Genomic DNA, 16,259 nt, shown 5'->3' on the forward strand with positions numbered 1-16,259 from the left:
GTTGAATGGATCTGATCACCAAGATTAGGTCATGGTCCCGTTTCCAGACTGCCTTAGTGTAGGGAAGGGTTTGGGCCCTCTGGTTCTGAAGGCTCAGACAGTCCTCCTACCACAGACACAGACAGTTTGCAAGACAGCTCACCGAAAGGAAAGAGGTCGCTGTTGAAAAGGGAGGTGGGACTAGAGAATTCATTCAACAAGATTTCAGGTGATGCCATTACAACCCTGATATCAATCAACAGGGGCCATGAAAAAAAGCCAGGATCAGTGGCATAAGTTTGTATGTCGTCCTGGTGCTGAGGGTGGAAAACATCCCATACGTGCTTGCTGTGTGCTTCACCTGCACTGGCAGCTTTCCCAGGTGGCTTAACTTAGCAGAAAATATGTCCTTGAAACTTCTAACCAGCTGCTACTTGTATTTGTGTGAGATTTTCTGTTCATTCCTTTTAGGTCTGGCGTGGTTACAGCTTTCATTTGGAGTTGTGAACCAGCCTGCTCATGGTCATTTCCAAACATTAGTGATCTTGGGAGAATAAGCACAGACCAGTGTGATTGTTGTAATATGACATCATTGCCTACTCTAGCAACTACACATAAGCCAATTCACAGTAGCCAAATTTGGGTGAGTCTAGAATGCCATGCCAGAGATGGCTTCTGGAATACAGCATTGGCGAAGAAGCCATGTAGAGGCACATTAGGTGTGAGCCAGGGGAAGATGCCACAGCGGGGAACAGTCTTGTGTAGCTGAAATGCCCTGTTTACAAGCCCAGGGTCCCTTTCTCCCAGTGCAGCATGGGCTGGGTCCAGATGTTTGTATTTGCTCCGCTGCCTCTGTCCTCTGTAATCTACTGATAAGCTCCTTGTTACCACAGCCCTATGTCCGGAGGGGTCTGGGTTGCAGTTGATATGAAATAGTTAGACATCTCTACAAATGGGGCATTTTAGTTACCACCTGACAGATGGTGCATTCATGACCCATGCCAGGGTCCAGGGAAGAGTATCCTAGGCTGTGGGTGCAGCCAGCACATGTACATGAAGTAAGTAGGACGAGTGCCTGGGAATTCAGCAGAGTTGGCAGAGCTACCCGATGTCCTTTCTCTGCATGAGGAATGTCATTTCCTTGTTCTCATGTGTCTATGTTCTTGGTTTTGAGTGTGTGGCATAATCCTGGACTCAGAACCTCCTCCTCTCTAAGCAAACCCAAGTGTTGACAGTGCCAACTCTGTCCTCAGTCCTGGGCGCCTAGGGTAATAACAGCGTGTCACAGGTACACATAGTTCTCGTCACTCAGTTAAACATTGGGGGGGGGGTGATAAAATTCTCTGGGACCAGATTAAATGAGGCCAGACATGGTGATTGATATCAGTGTCACCTCAGCACCCAGGAAGTTCAGACGGTAGGACAGTACAAAGCCATCCTGGGCTACATGGTGAATTCCAGGCAAGCCTAACATAGAGTTTGAGAAAATATCTCCACAACCAAACAAAAGTAGGAAAGAAGAGGTCTGGGCTGATGCATGAAGAGGAGAATGGAGCATCAAGGGAGACGTGGAGTCATGGAACTCCCATGCTGTGTCCAGTGACCTGTGGGCCCAGTGCACCATTCGGTAGTGTGTGGGAGATCATGACAGAAAGATACCCTAGAGCTAGATTCCTAAGACCCCTGAGGGTCTTGGAGTTTGGAGTTTGATCAGCTTTAGGTGACATTGCAAGGCCCTTTGACATTGCAAGGCCCTTTGACTTGAACTTGCATGCTGGTTACACCCTTGAGCTACACTCCTAGCTTTTCATCATGAGGTGCTCAGCAGACTATCTCTACGAGCCGCTCTAGGCACAGGAGGTCAGTGAAGGCGGTGTGTGCACTCCATTCTTCATAGTCACCTTCCTCCCCAGGGTGTGCATTAGTGGGACCCCAGTCTTGCCAGCTGCCCTTAGTTGCCCATTTTAGTCAGTGCTTAAACAGATTCCGGATCCTGAGGAACAGGATCTTCTTAGATGGGCAGACACTGTGACGTGGGTTAAGTAGGTATGAAGCCTCAAGGGAAGACCTGCCTGCCTTCCGGTTGGCTTGCCGAGGACTCTCCATTGCAAGGGAGGTGGCCTTTGTCCAATTCTGATATTTTTCTAAGGGAAAATAAAATATAAGTTGTTGGTACAAACGTTTTAAGAATGGGAAGAAGAGCTTTTAAGAAATCTTGGTCCGAGTTTGTTACCTATTTTGTCCCTTCTTCATATAGATGTTTTTGACATTTAAACATTTTTAACAGAATTGTGATCATAATTGCCATATACTTCCTGTGTATGTTTCATAATTACAGTGCACTATGTCATAACACTCTCAACAGCTAAAATAAAATATTTTTTTCTGCTGTTGAAGGACTTATGCATTGTCTCCAAAATTGCAGCTATAAATAATATGCCTCTTTCGTACATACTGTGGCTATATACCAAATTCTAAAAGGTAAAAAAACCTTTTTGACATTGAATTTTTATTGTGATTTTTATCACTTTAAAAAATTACTCTGTGGGGGGCTGGAGAGATGGTTCAGCAGTTAAGGGCACTAGCTAGCTGTTCTTCCAGAGGACATGGATTCAGTTCCCGGCACCCACATGGCAACCTACAACTGCCTATAACCCTACCTCCAGGGGATTCGACACCTTCCCACAGACATACATGCAGGCAAAACACCAATGCACATAAAATAAAAATAAATCGTTTTTTTTTTAATTGCGTGCGTGCGTGTGTGCGTGCGTGCGTGCGTGCGTGCGTGCGTGCGTGCGTGCGTGCGTGCGTGTGTGTGTGTGTGTGTGTGTATGTGTGTGTTTTGGGCCACAAAGCAGCTCCCAAATCACAGAGATTTCTTAGTTTGGCCTAAGTAGACTTGTTTCTGGCTAGCTGTTTAACTTACATTGATCTGTTTCTCGTTATCTGCCCTTTGCCTCGGGCTTATTGCCTTTCTTGTGTATATCTTACTTTCACTGCTTCTTATGTCTGCCTGGCTTCTTGCCCTGGGCATGTCCCTTGTTCTCTCCTCCTCCTTGTTCTCCTATTCTCTAATGTCTAGATTTCTCCTCATATTATTTTCTTTGCCTGGCAGCCACACCTATCCTTTCTCCTGCCTACCTATTGGCCATTCAGCCTTTTATTAGCCCAATCGGGTGCCTTAGGCAGGCAAGATGAAACACATCTTAACTTAATTAGACACATCCTTACATCATTAAACAAATGCAGCATAAACAAAAGTAACACACCTTTACACAGTTAAAGTAATATTCTACAGCATAAACAAATGTAACACATCTTTGCCTAGGTCAGCATTCTACAAGTTGGTCTTTTTCACTTTATCAGTTTTTTTCCTCTGCAAGTTTTGAAAAGTCTGCTTCTTTTAGAGAGTTGATAAGTGGTTCTGTGTCTGTGAGTCATGCCATTTTTGTGACACTTCAATGAAGTTTACATATAGTGTTCAGATCATAACTAGGTGGCTTATTAAGTTTTCTAAACTTAATCTCATTCCCTTGGTTGGGGGTTAATCCAGGCATGCTATGTATGTCTATAGTTGTAGCACTTGTGAGGCAGAAGCAGCAGGATTACCATAAATCTGAGGCCAGCCTAGTCTATGTAGTAAAGTCATGATCAGCTAGGGTTATATAGACCCCGTCTCAAAAAAAAAAAAAAAAAAAAAAAAAAAAAAGGAATAAGCAATAAACCATGGGTCTGGGGCTTACGTTGCTATCGTACACTCATGTTGTATTTTGTGTGTTTCTTACAGATCCCACCCATGTGATGGGCTTGTACCCTGACCTGCTGCCCACAGACTACAGGAAGCAGCTACAGTACCCCAACCCGCTGCCCACACTCTCTGGTGCCGAACTGGAGAAGGCTCACTTAGCTCTCATTGACTACCTGACACAGGTAGACCTAACACACAGACGTGGGAGCCTTTGCTTCTCTATAGCAATAATAAGGCTGTAGAAGTTGGGGAGGGCCTGCTGCTGCTGCCTCCAACCTAATAGTACCAGTGAGCCTTTTAACTTTTGCCTTTTAAATATTTTATGAATTCTTTGAGAATTACATACAATGTATTTTGATCATATTCACCCTTAATCTCTCCCAAACCTCCTGCTAACTTTGTGTCTTCCATTTAAAGAAAAACCCATCATCTCCAGTTTGTGCTATCTGCATACTACTTAGGGGTGGGACCATTCACTGGAGCCACACCCTTAAAGTCTTTAATTGACACTAGCTCCCTTAGAAGCCAATAGTTATCTGCAGCTCCTTGTTTAAGGGTAAGGGCCATTGTGTTTTAAATCAAATCCTCATATCAGGAGGCATATTAATAGTAAGTTATTATCTGACCTGAAAGGGGTAAATTTTAATTCCTATGAATTTTTCATACCATATATAATTGTGTGTGATGGGGGGGGGGGGGAGAAATGCCTATAGTTTGAGAAACATAGAAAGTATAAGCCATAGGGGCATAGTGGCACATGCCTTTAATCCCAGCACTTGGGAGGTGGAGGCAGGTGGATCTCTGTGAGTTCCAGGCCAGCCTGGTCTACAGAACAAGTTACAGGACAGCCAGAGCTACACACTGAAACTCTGTCTCTAAAACAAAGTATAAGCCAGAAACAGCACCCATAGATCTCCCTGAGAGAAGTAACCAACACTTAAACATTGTTTGTTTAGTTTCTTATATGAACTCATGAACTAGCTTCTCCCTGTTTAAGATTATTTATTTTTGTTTTATGTATATAGCTGTTCTGTTGACATGTGTGTCTGTATAGCAGATGCATGCCAGGTGTCAACAGAGGACTGAAGAGGACATTGGGTGCTCTGGAACTGGAGTTACAAACAATTGTGTGTTGCCATATGGTTGCTGGGATTGAACCCAGGTCCTTTGAAGAAGAACCTGTGCTCTTAACCACTGAGCCATTTCTCCAACCCATTTTGTTTTTATTTATTTATTAAATGAAATCAAAGTATTTCCTGTTTTATAGTTTACAGCTTAAAATTTAACCATATATTGGGAAAGTCCTTCCTTGTCAATAATCATTCTTCTGTAATATATGTTTATGTTTTAATGTTTTTTCAATTTATTATTATAGACAGATGAATGAAAGTTTAAAGTCAGCACTACAACTTAGTTTTCCCTAAAGCTCAGTTTTTTGAAATAGGATCTCATATGGCCCAGGCTGAACTTGAACTCCCTATGTAGCTAAGGATGACCTTAACTTCTAATCCTCCTCCTTCGTTTCCCAAGTGCTGGGACTACAGGTGTACACCCTTACACCCAGTTTCTATGATGCTGGGGATTTGTGCATGGTAAACGAGTACACACCAACTGAATTGTATCCCAGCCCTCCTTCAAACTTATTTGTATCAGAGGCTTTTAGATGATGTTTCAGGTATCCCTGTGGGTTCTGAAAATTATCTCTGGGAAAATTGTAATGCTGCATTTCACTGCTGCTCCCAGCTCAGCAGTTTCAGCTTGTCTGATTGTCTCTCAGCCTTGGTGTCCTTGACTTTGAGCTCCAGGGCACCCAGCTATGACTGGAAGCCTGCAAACACCACACACACCACACGGGCTTGTCTCATTGGAGCCCTGGTCCAAGTAATGATAGTTCCTGGGATACAATGTTTCCAGAAGCCTGTGTCCTTTGGCTTCTGCCCTCTCAGCTTTAGGAAGCAGAACACACTTTCTTCCTGGTACCCAGTGACCTTGGAGATGCACGGAATTAAGCAGCATTGGTATTTTTGCCAAACAAGATCTTGGGCTTGTAGTACAAACCAGATGACTGCATTATCTGAAGATTGTTTTTATTCATTTATTTATGTTGAAATAAGTCTCACTATATTGTCTAAGTTAAGTTTGAATTCTGTTTTCTGAGTAGCTGTGATTAAAGGCCTGTCAAGGCTAATCTTAGAAACAAGTGGGGTTGGGAGTATAGCTCTATGCTAGAGCACTTGCCTGGCATATGCAAGGTCCTAGATTGGATCTCTAGCACTGCAAAAAACGAAGCAGGAGTACATCACCAGTATCACTGGGTCTGTGGCAATGTGAAAGTCATGTCTTTTGACCTCTGGCAAAACATGAATGTTGCAATGAGACCCTGCGAGATGGACAAGAGCTGATTTGGAGGCATTCCAAGTTAACTCGGAAGCTTGGGTGGTGAAGGAAGGTCTAGTCCTGGCCTTGACCCCATGTTTTTGCCATTTCCAGAAACGAAGTCAGTTGGTAAAGAAGCTGAATGACTCAGATCACCAGTCCAGCACCTCCCCGCTCATGGAAGGCACTCCCACCATCAAGTCCAAGAAGAAGTTACTACAGATCATCGACACCACCCTGCTCAAGTGCTACCTCCATGTGAGTTTGTCAGGATGCCTGTCCCCTTACTCTCAAACTCTGCAAATGTTGCAGGGATCTCTGTAGGAGATGTCCTTTAGTAAAAGTAAGATTTTGGTGGATGGAGACCTCCTAGTCTTTGCATGATACCTTTGTGATTATGAGGATAAGGCAAGATATTCATTTAGGAGGTTCCTTTGTAGTAAAGTTGAAGTTTGTGCCACAGTCTCAATAGGAACAGTAATACCTTAAGGAAAATAACCACTTTGTTTCCCCCAGAACATTGAGACATGTGCTAAAGACTACCACTTGTCATTCTGTAACAAGGACCATTTGCTTTTCTATGCTTGTTATGTGGGGCCTTTGAGCCTGGAGCAGGCCTGGGCTAGCAAAGAAGGGCAGGGCTTCCAGGAAGGAGCTTCTGCTGCTGCCCCACGTGATCCTGTGTCAGCATCCCATCTGCCCCACAGACAAACGTGGCCCTGGTGGCTCCTTTGCTACGACTGGAGAACAACCACTGTCACATCGAGGAAAGCGAGCACGTGCTGAAGAAGGCTCACAAGTACAGTGAACTCATCATCTTGTACGAGAAGAAGGGGCTCCATGAGAAAGGTGACTCAACAGGGCCTTCCATAGTCTGGGGCAGGGGGCTCTTGTTATATTGCAGCATCAGATGGACCTCACATGAGGGAAAGGCTCATGGGTTTGTTCTTGGGCTTTGTGGCCAGCTCTGCAGGTGCTAGTGGACCAGTCCAAGAAAGCAAACTCACCTCTGAAAGGCCACGAGAGGACGGTGCAGTATCTGCAGCACTTGGGTGAGCCCTGTTGGTATGGTGGTTTTTAAGACGGGAGCCTCTCTGTCCCAGGCTAGTCTTGAACTTACAGAGGTCCACCTGCCTCTGCCTCTGCCTCCTGAGTGCTAGGATCAAAGGTGTGAGGTACCACATCCAGCCCTGAACCTCACTTTTAAGAGCTGTGGGGCGGTTCCTATTTGTATGGGCCTGGTCTCCCTCCATTCCTGAGTCTGCTTGGTCCCTTCCCTTGTATTCCATCAGTTCTGCTCCTCTGCCTGGCATCAGTAATTCAACCATGAAGCCCATTAGAATGAGGACAGACCCTGAGGAACAAGCAGGTCTGAATGGCTGGTGCTTGTATCTATCTTGTCCACAAAATGAATCCATACCTGCACACCTACCCTTCCAATCTTATTGGACAGGCCTGACTTTTGTCTACTGCTAACAAACCTTACTTTTCCTTTGAAGGCACAGAAAACCTACATTTGATTTTTTCCTACTCCGTCTGGGTGCTGAGAGACTTCCCAGATGACGGCCTGAAGGTAGGTCATAGGCCCAGGACTTGCCTGGTGCCACAGTTGATCCAGGTTGTATTTGATGAAAGAGGCACAGATACAGGAGGAGGCTGTATTGCCCATTCATTTGGAGTCATGGGGTGAAGTGGATGTGTGAGGCAAGACTGTATATAAGTACAAGGAACCTTGTCCTAAGACCATTAGGCACCAACCTAGACTGCTGTATGTCGGCCAGCCACTGGTAGTGTCTCCACCCTTCCACTCCAAATGTCTGCAGCCTCACTTGCAAGCATGTGAGTTTGTGGCCCAAGTCAGAGGTTCTGCTTGTAGAATCCAGGTTTGTCCTGACAGATATTCACCGAAGACCTCCCGGAGGTAGAGTCCCTGCCGCGAGATCGAGTGCTCAGCTTCTTAATGGAGAATTTCAAGAGTCTAGCCATTCCTTACCTGGTAAGGTACAGTTTGCTTGCCCCAAAAGACTTCAAACCCCATATCTAGGAACATATGGATCACTTAGGCAGTTCAAATTCTGGGTAGGGTGGGGTCACTTGGGTTTTAATGGCAACTTCAAGGATGGTTGTTTCATCTTCCTCTGGAGAAAGCAATCCCAGGGAACCAAGCTAGGAACACTGCTCTTAATAAAAATTTCTCAGTCTAATAAGAGAACCGAGGGAACCAAGAATGATAGTGTTTAACCCTAGCACTTAGGAGGCAGAGGCAGACAGATCTCTGTGAGTTCAAGGCCAGCCTGGTCTACAGAGTGAGTTTCAGTTTAGATTGGAAATTGAAGAAACCCTCCCTGACCTCACTGGGTTTGTTGTGGTTTCGGAAGAGCTGCCCTTTGGTAATCTTATCAGCTTAGTTAGGGGACAAGTGGAATGAACCTGAGAGGGACACTGGGAGATGACCTCACAGCACGGAGGGTACCAATGAGCATGACCTTCATTCTGCCTCAGGAACACATCATCCATGTGTGGGAGGAAACAGGCTCACAGTTCCACAACTGTCTGATCCAGCTGTACTGTGAGAAAGTACAGAGTCTGATGAAAGACTACCTTCTGTCCCTGCCCACAGGTATCCGTGCCCATCCAAAGCAGGTGGCCCCCACACCAGAGCCTGTGTGTAGTGTGGGGAAACGGGCCCTGCTGTTCTCTGTGGGTGGGAGGACCTTTAGGGGAGTCGGAGACACTGAGTGACTTAGGAGCCCTGGGCTGGGTATGGGTATCTCTGGGAATCCTTCCAGGTAGGAGAGAAGGACGGGTCTGTCTGTAAGATGACAGCTGTGTTGCTAAGAGACCTGTTGGCCATCATGGTTCTCTGCTCACAGCTTTCCTTAATGTCACAGAGCAACCATGGAGTACATGAACTACTGGGAAGCCTCCTTGGAGGCCCTTCCTTCATCACAGGGTGGCATCATTGAGCTCGTTGCCCTCATTTGATCCCACATTATTGCTTAGCAGCGGCCTTTCATGTGGAGCTTGGTTTCCCTTAAAGGCAAAAGCCCCGTCCCCGCTGGAGAGGAAATGGGTGAGCTGGGAGAATACCGGCAGAAACTGCTCATGTTCTTGGAGATTTCCAGCTACTATGACCCAGGCCGGCTCATCTGTGATTTTCCCTTTGATGGTGAGTGTCTAGCTTAGAGCCAGAGCTGTTTCAGCTAAACGTAACACCTTCATCGCTATACTCCAGCCCTCAAAGGTGGGTGTGAGGAGGGCCCAGGTGTCCAGGCCCGTGCTTCTGTTCCTCCCCATCACTTTTTTGCTGAGGCTGAGAGGAAACTCTGGGTGTGAGCAGTGTGCTAATTTGTAGATTGTCATCTGTTGCTTTAGAAGGAGTTCTCGTTGGAGCTCATTGTTGAGTACTCCTTGTAACCTGGTATGACTCATCTAGAGAAAGAGAAACCTGTCTGGCATCAGGCTCTGTGAACACCACCAGAGTCTTTGCCTCCCTTTCACTGGAGTTCCCAGTCTGTGTAAACCTGGCTGTTTAATAAGTGTCCTTACTCAGTTTATGGAGTGATTGTTAAAAGGTTGAGATATGGCCAGGTATGGTGGAGCTCGCCTTTAATCCAAGCACTTGGGAGACAGAGGCAGACTGATCTCTGTGTGTTTGAGGACAGCCTGGTCTACATAGGGAGTTCCAGGACAGCCAGGGCTACATGAGACCCTATCTACAAAAAAAGGGGGTTGGGGAAATACAGAACCTCCTAAGTTAGCATTCTTCTCCTTTAAACATTCTTTTAATAGTTTTCTCCCAGGAGCTGGAGAGATGGCTCAGAGGTTTAGAGCACTGACTGTTCTTCCAGAGGACCTGAGTTTAATTTCCAGCAAGCACACGGTGGCTCACAACCATCTGTAATGATATCTGGTGCCTTCCTCTGGCCTACAGGCATATATGCAGGCAAAACTTTGTATACATAATAAATAAATCTTTTTTAAAAACAAAAAAAATGTTTTCTCCCTTTCAAAAGAAGATAATAGTGTTTTCTGCTATTTTATTTCATTATATTTTTAGTATTTTGGTGCAAAGCTTGTACTCTACCTCTGAGCTGGACCCCAACTCTTTCTTTTGTTTGAACTTTTTTTTTGTTTTTTTTTTTTTTGTTTGTTTGTTTGTTTTTTTTTTTTTTTTTTTTTTTTTTTAGAGGATTGGTTTGACATTAAAAAAAAAAGCACCCTCCATTTAATATTCTTTATATTTTTTATTCCATCTATTGCCTATTTGTGTGTGTATGTGCCATGGTGCATATCTAGAGGTCAAATGACACCTCGTCTGAGGCCTAGGGATTGAACTCAGCTCATCAGACTTGGCAGTGGGTGCCGGTACCTACTGAGCCATCTTGTCATTCTCCACTCCAGTCCTTTCTTATGTTTTTATTGCCCCGGTATACCTCCCTGTATTTACTCAATCCCTAATCTCGTGTATATGTAATGACAGTGGCAGCTACTTGGAGTTCTTTCCCCTCCTAGGCCTCTTAGAAGAAAGAGCTCTCCTGTTGGGGCGCATGGGAAAGCATGAACAAGCTCTCTTCATCTATGTCCATGTCTTGAAGGACACAAAGATGGCTAAGGAGTAAGTCAGCCCTGCTCTCCCAACTCCCCAAGAGTCTCAAGGTGCCCTCACAGGAGTGAGCAGCCAGAAAGGCCACCCATACCCAGCTGCAGAGGGCACATCACCTCCCCTGCTGGCCCTCCTTAGTTACCATTGGCAGCAATCTTCCATGTAGTTCCCCTTGTCTGGCCTCACCACTTCCTCCCTTGCAGGTACTGCCACAAACACTATGACCAAAACAAAGAAGGCAACAAAGATGTAAGTAGTCATCAGGGAAGCTCAGGGCTGGTGTTCTAGTAGGGCTGTTGCTATCCTGACATGCATGTTTGTATCCGTGAAACAGGTATATCTGTCCCTGCTTCGGATGTACCTGTCACCCCCCAGCATCCACTGCCTGGGGCCCATCAAACTGGACCTACTGGAGCCACAGGCCAACCTCCAGGCTGCCCTGCAGGTCCTAGAGCTGCACTACAGCAAGTTAGACACCACCAAGGTCAGGGGCCTGCAGATGAGCAGGAGTGAGAAGAGGGCCAGGAAGGGGGCAGGCACAAGCTTTTCTTTGTCTCGATCCTGATCTCCCTAACCCATCTCCATCCTGTCACTTCCCCCAGGCGATCAACCTTCTACCAGCAAACACTCAGATCAATGACATACGCATCTTTTTAGAAAAGGTCTTGGAAGAAAATGCACAAAAGAAACGGTTCAATCAAGTGCTCAAGAACCTTCTCCATGCTGAGTTCCTGAGAGTATGGGCCTTTCACACTTGTTGGGGGCCTTTGGAGTTTGTTTGGATGGATGGATGGGTGGGTGGGTGGGTGGGTGGGTGGATGGGTTTGTTTTTCCAGATGGGGTTTCACTGTGTAACTGCACTGGCTGTTCTGAAACTCACTCTCTAGACCAGGCTGTCCTTGAATTCAGAGAGATCCACTTGCCTCTGCCTCCTGATTCTGGGATTAAAGGCATGCAACACGGTGCTCGGTGGGCTTTGGGTTTTCATTGAGATACTTTTCACATAATTGTTGTCATCAAGGAAGCACATAGCTCAGGATACCCGGCAGTCAGCGTGGCATTTAGTAGCATCTATGTAAGCTGAAGACACAAACAATGCCATCTTGTACTTCTGTTTCTACACCTGAACATGGAACTTCTCCAATCTCTTCCAGGTTCAGGAAGAGCGGATTTTACACCAGCAGGTGAAGTGCATCATCACTGAGGAGAAGGTGTGCATGGTGTGCAAGAAGAAGATTGGGAACAGGTGAGTCCCTCCCGAGCAGCATGTGGAGGCAGATGGGGTTCCCTGAGAGTGGAGAGAGATGCAGGGTAGATTTCTGCCCTAAGTTTCTTATCCTGTTGCCAAAAAGGCAGCTTGAGGGAGAAGGTTTATTCTGGCAAACAGATCAAGGCAGGAGCTTGAGGCAGCTAGTTACATTGCATTCCACAGTCCAGAAAGTGAGAACAGGGCAGAGCAGGGTAGCACATGCCTTTAATCCCAGTGCTCAGGAGGCAGAGGCAGGTGGATCTCTGTGAGTTCAAGGCCAGCCTGGTCTACAGAGTGAATTCTAGGACCACAGGGAAACCCTGTCACAAAACAAAACAAACAAATAAACCACACACACACACACACACACAAAACAAAACAAGAGAGAACAGCACAATGAGTACTTCCTAGTGCTCAACTCTACCTTCACAGCCCCTACTAAGGGACTAACTAGTCCTACCCAGACCAAGATCGGTCTTCACACAGGAATGTCAGAGGCCCAGTTCCCAGGTGATTCTAGAGTCTGTTCCATGGACAATACTGGCCTCTCACCCACCAAGGATAGAAGCTGTCTTGTGTCATTGAGTTCTTGAGCTTTGAGAGAGCAAGTCATATCGTCTGTTGGGGAGAATCTTCAATAGTTTAGACCTGATATATGGCACAGAGCTGTTGAACTCTGGCCCAGAAAGCTCTGTTCCTCAGGCAGCTAAAAAGGACAGTGGAGCCAGAGGGTAACAGGGTGAAAGACACAGGAAGTCTTCTAGAGACACAGGCTGGCTGGATAGCCTTGAAACTCTGATCAAAACCTCCTGCCTCAGCCACACCCAGTGCCAAGACTGTAGGCCTATACCACCATGCCAGGTAGATAGGATGAGCCACCCAAGGGAGAAAACCTGCTGTCTCATGACTTAGGCAACCTCCTGAGCCATTGTATTCTACAACAATCATTATTCTGTGTTAAGACATGCCTGAGAGTCAGCCCCGTGGCCTGGAAGGAGCAGAAGCTGCCTCTTCTTACTCAGCTAGAAGGATTCTTTCCTTTGCAAAGGCCTGACTTGCTGTCATTCATTACAACTAGCCCGAAACATGTTCTGCTGAACATCATCCCCTGGTGCCAAGCTTTTTGTTTGCCCATTTATTTACCTGGCTGGTTGTTTGTTGGTTGGTTGATAGCACTACTGAGGGTCACACTACCACTGACCCAAACCCCCAACCCTGCACTGATGGAGTAACAAAAATGTTTACATGCACTTGAGTGTTGTATTGTTCATGCTCTGGCTGTTTGGAGAAGTACCACAGCATTCCAGAGATACTGGGAGTAGGCTGTTCTCTGGTTTTTGGGGATCTTGCAGATGCTGGAGGAGACTGTTCACTTACCTCTAAGCTATTCTTCCACACAGTGCATTTGCAAGATACCCAAATGGAGTGGTTGTGCACTACTTCTGTTCCAAAGAGGTCAGCTCAGCCGACACCTGAGCCCAGCATCCTAAGGACTCAGCAGTGGACAGCTCGGCTTTCCCAGAGAGTTGAAGGCGCAGCCGCATTAGGAACCAGGGTCCGCTACCACCACGTTGTCTCCCTCATTTGGACGTTGCTGGCTGCCTCGCTCCCTGGAACATCTCTGAAATAACTGGACTTGTGACCTGGCATTGCTGGCTTTTTCCTAGAAAAAGATTAGTTATATCTTACACTATTATGTTGTAGACGATCCCAGGAATTTAACCCCTGCTTGGTCAGGAGGAAATGCACCGTCTTGCCTTTGTATACCAGTTACCTGGACAAGGAGATTTCATCTCAAGTGTTTGTACCCATGGGGTTGTTGACTGAGAGTTTTCTATTATAACTACACTGCTTCCCAAGACCCCCCACCACCACCCCCAGCATGGCAGCCTGGAGAGTCCCATGGAAGCCTGGTACTAGAGTTCTCCTGCCCCACTGACCAAACAGGCTCACTGTCTGTACTGCCAGTGGTTTCTCCAAGGAGCTGTGCCCTGTGTCCTCTTAAGTACTCTCTGTGCTTATCTGTTTAGTTTCCAGTCTCCTTTTCTTCACTATTTATTTTGCCCCTTAATTTCTTCTCTTGCTACACCACCCATGCTTGCTCTCCCACTCTGTAGAATAAAGAGGAGAGAGTCACTAACATTTAAATGAGGTAAAATGGGAAGTGACAGTCTGGGTTTCTAGGAGTGCACCGATAAGCAGTTGTTAGGTATGTCATATAAAGGTTCTCAGAGCTGAACTTTTCTACTAAGGTGCATGGGAGAGCACAAATCTGCAGGCGTAGGCTTTGGTACCTCCCTGGACAGCGCTGCACAGGGTATGTGGTCTCCTGGGCAGGATCTCTGCAGTAGTGCCTGCTTCAGCCACTCACCAGCTGCTTGGACAGGTTGCTGAGCCTTTGTGGGTGAGCTCTTTGTGCTCTGAGCACCTTCCTCCTTCCTAGCCACCACTTTCTGTCCTGTTGCTTTCATGGCCATCGTTGGTTGTTCCCTACTTTTTTTTTTTTTTTTTTTTTTTTTTTTTTGAGGATTGCTCTAGGATAGGGTGGTAATGTGAGTCTCCACTGCACACAGGAAGCAAATGTCCAGAAACTGACAGTAGTGAAGTGTTTGTGAGGCATTGAGGGATGGCAATAAGTGACGGAGGAGCGAGTGGGATTACTGCTGTCTCTATTGAGCATGTCCAGGAGACTGCAAGAGATATGTGGGACCTTCTGGCATTGGAGGCTGTGGGTACAAGGCACACACATGCACAGACATATATGCAGGCAAAACACCCATACACATAAGATTTAAAAAAAAAAATGAGCAGTGCTGCCCATGGTCCCATCTGCACCAGCTTAAAATGCACTTCCTCATGAGCAGCACTGGGGTGTCAGGCCACTCCACACAGGACGGGAACCTGCCCCATCATATGATTCCTGTCCTCTTGCCTGGTGGGCTTATAGCATCCTTTCTCACGGACTGTATTTGAAGCAGTAGAATAAAGCCTGTATTTCCCCCTGGATTGTGTGCATTCTTAATTCTGTTTACTCAAACTCCATAGAGGGCTAGGGAGGGGAGCAGGAGTAGCTCCAGCCTACTGGTGGTGGAAGGTCTGCTCCTCAACAAACATAATCAACAACATAATCCTTGAGCCTCTTTTCCCCTTCTGAAAACCTTAGTGGAAGTGATAACAAGGGGCAGTAGTTTAGCTAAGAAGAGAAGGATAAGACAGTAAATAAGAAACTCAGAGTAACACTCCTTTCACGAATGCCTCCCGCTGTGTGGCCCACAAGTATGGCTATGAATGTATGGCTGACACCACATGCACAGACTTTTTCCATCATCATACTGGGAACCCTGAATTCTACATGATCTGAAACATCTAACACAGCGTTGCTTTGTGCCTCTTCTCAAGGCTCACTATGGCCCGAAGGGGCCTGTGAGGATTGAAGAAGTGAAGGGACTGTTTTAAAAGTAAAGTTTGCCCAGATCTCAAATGACAATTTGGTCCCTCTGTAATGTCCCCTCCTTGAGCTGTCTGTCCATCCTACAGATCCTCTGCCAATGAAAACCATCCAGAACTTTGAGTTGAGGCATGGGGAAATGGCTCCCAAGAGGAGAATGTGGTTTAAGGCAGAGAGCACTCAACCAGCCGGTACTGTTCCCCATCCTGCCCAGGGTCCAGGACTTGGGACTGTGGATCCATGGTGTTTACGTTATCCACAGGATCAGCAAGGATCTCAACCTTACAACCCACATGAGGTGAAACAGGCCACTGCGGTTACATCACCTTCGGTCCTGGAATTTCTTGTCTGAATTTGCCTGTTAGTTTGGGAGTTAATTCACCTTTGTGGATGTCATTTCGGCCTCCAGCTGTATGTTTGGGCCAAGACAGTGACTATTACCTGAATGACTGAGATAGGGGTTTCATCTTGTACCCCAAGCTGGTCTCATATGACTGAGTTCAGCCTCCTGCTGAGTGCCGGGGTACAGGTGCCACCACCCCTGGATCTAGAAGGGTTGTGGTTAAAGAGGTGAAAGGAATCTCCTAACAGTTCCCTCTCCTAAAAACCTTTTTCCAGCGACTGCTGCCGCCTAGATGATTGTGGTGGGAAGGGAAGGAGATGACATTCACAGCAGCAGCTGCAGGTTACACATGGTCTTGAGCACTTTAAAGCCTTTGCCTCTGGCAGTTTAAGGACAGGGAGGCCTCCTCTCTCCTGTCCGTATTTATACTATCTGGCAGTGGCCCTGTCCCTGTGCCTGAATCACCAGGCAATAGGAAGGGTTGCTCGTGAACAGAATCTTTTCAGG

At 46.4% G+C, this 16,259-nt stretch overlaps 1 protein-coding gene across 6 annotated transcripts in view; it reads left to right on the forward strand.

Annotated features, from left to right (window-relative positions):
• The window catches only part of Vps39 (VPS39 subunit of HOPS complex), a 38,662-nt gene extending 24,213 nt beyond the window's left edge, over positions 1 to 14,449 (forward strand). For all 6 annotated transcript variants that reach the window (XM_051183637.1, XM_051183638.1, XM_051183639.1 and 3 more), the window contains 14 exons: positions 3,770 to 3,912; positions 6,221 to 6,364; positions 6,814 to 6,955; positions 7,072 to 7,158; positions 7,606 to 7,679; positions 8,004 to 8,102; positions 8,609 to 8,726; positions 9,147 to 9,275; positions 10,622 to 10,724; positions 10,916 to 10,961; positions 11,047 to 11,196; positions 11,315 to 11,449; positions 11,867 to 11,958; positions 13,362 to 14,449. In XM_051183637.1, the coding sequence (XP_051039594.1) occupies positions 3,770 to 3,912; positions 6,221 to 6,364; positions 6,814 to 6,955; positions 7,072 to 7,158; positions 7,606 to 7,679; positions 8,004 to 8,102; positions 8,609 to 8,726; positions 9,147 to 9,275; positions 10,622 to 10,724; positions 10,916 to 10,961; positions 11,047 to 11,196; positions 11,315 to 11,449; positions 11,867 to 11,958; positions 13,362 to 13,437 (1,538 nt within the window). In that variant the 3' untranslated portion in view covers positions 13,438 to 14,449. The remainder of the gene's footprint in view (positions 1 to 3,769; positions 3,913 to 6,220; positions 6,365 to 6,813; positions 6,956 to 7,071; positions 7,159 to 7,605; positions 7,680 to 8,003; positions 8,103 to 8,608; positions 8,727 to 9,146; positions 9,276 to 10,621; positions 10,725 to 10,915; positions 10,962 to 11,046; positions 11,197 to 11,314; positions 11,450 to 11,866; positions 11,959 to 13,361) is intronic.
• Positions 14,450 to 16,259: the final 1,810 nt, after the last annotated feature.

This window comes from Phodopus roborovskii, unplaced genomic scaffold (assembly GCF_943737965.1).
Source record: "Phodopus roborovskii unplaced genomic scaffold, PHOROB, whole genome shotgun sequence".
Lineage (NCBI taxonomy): Eukaryota > Metazoa > Chordata > Mammalia > Rodentia > Cricetidae > Phodopus > Phodopus roborovskii.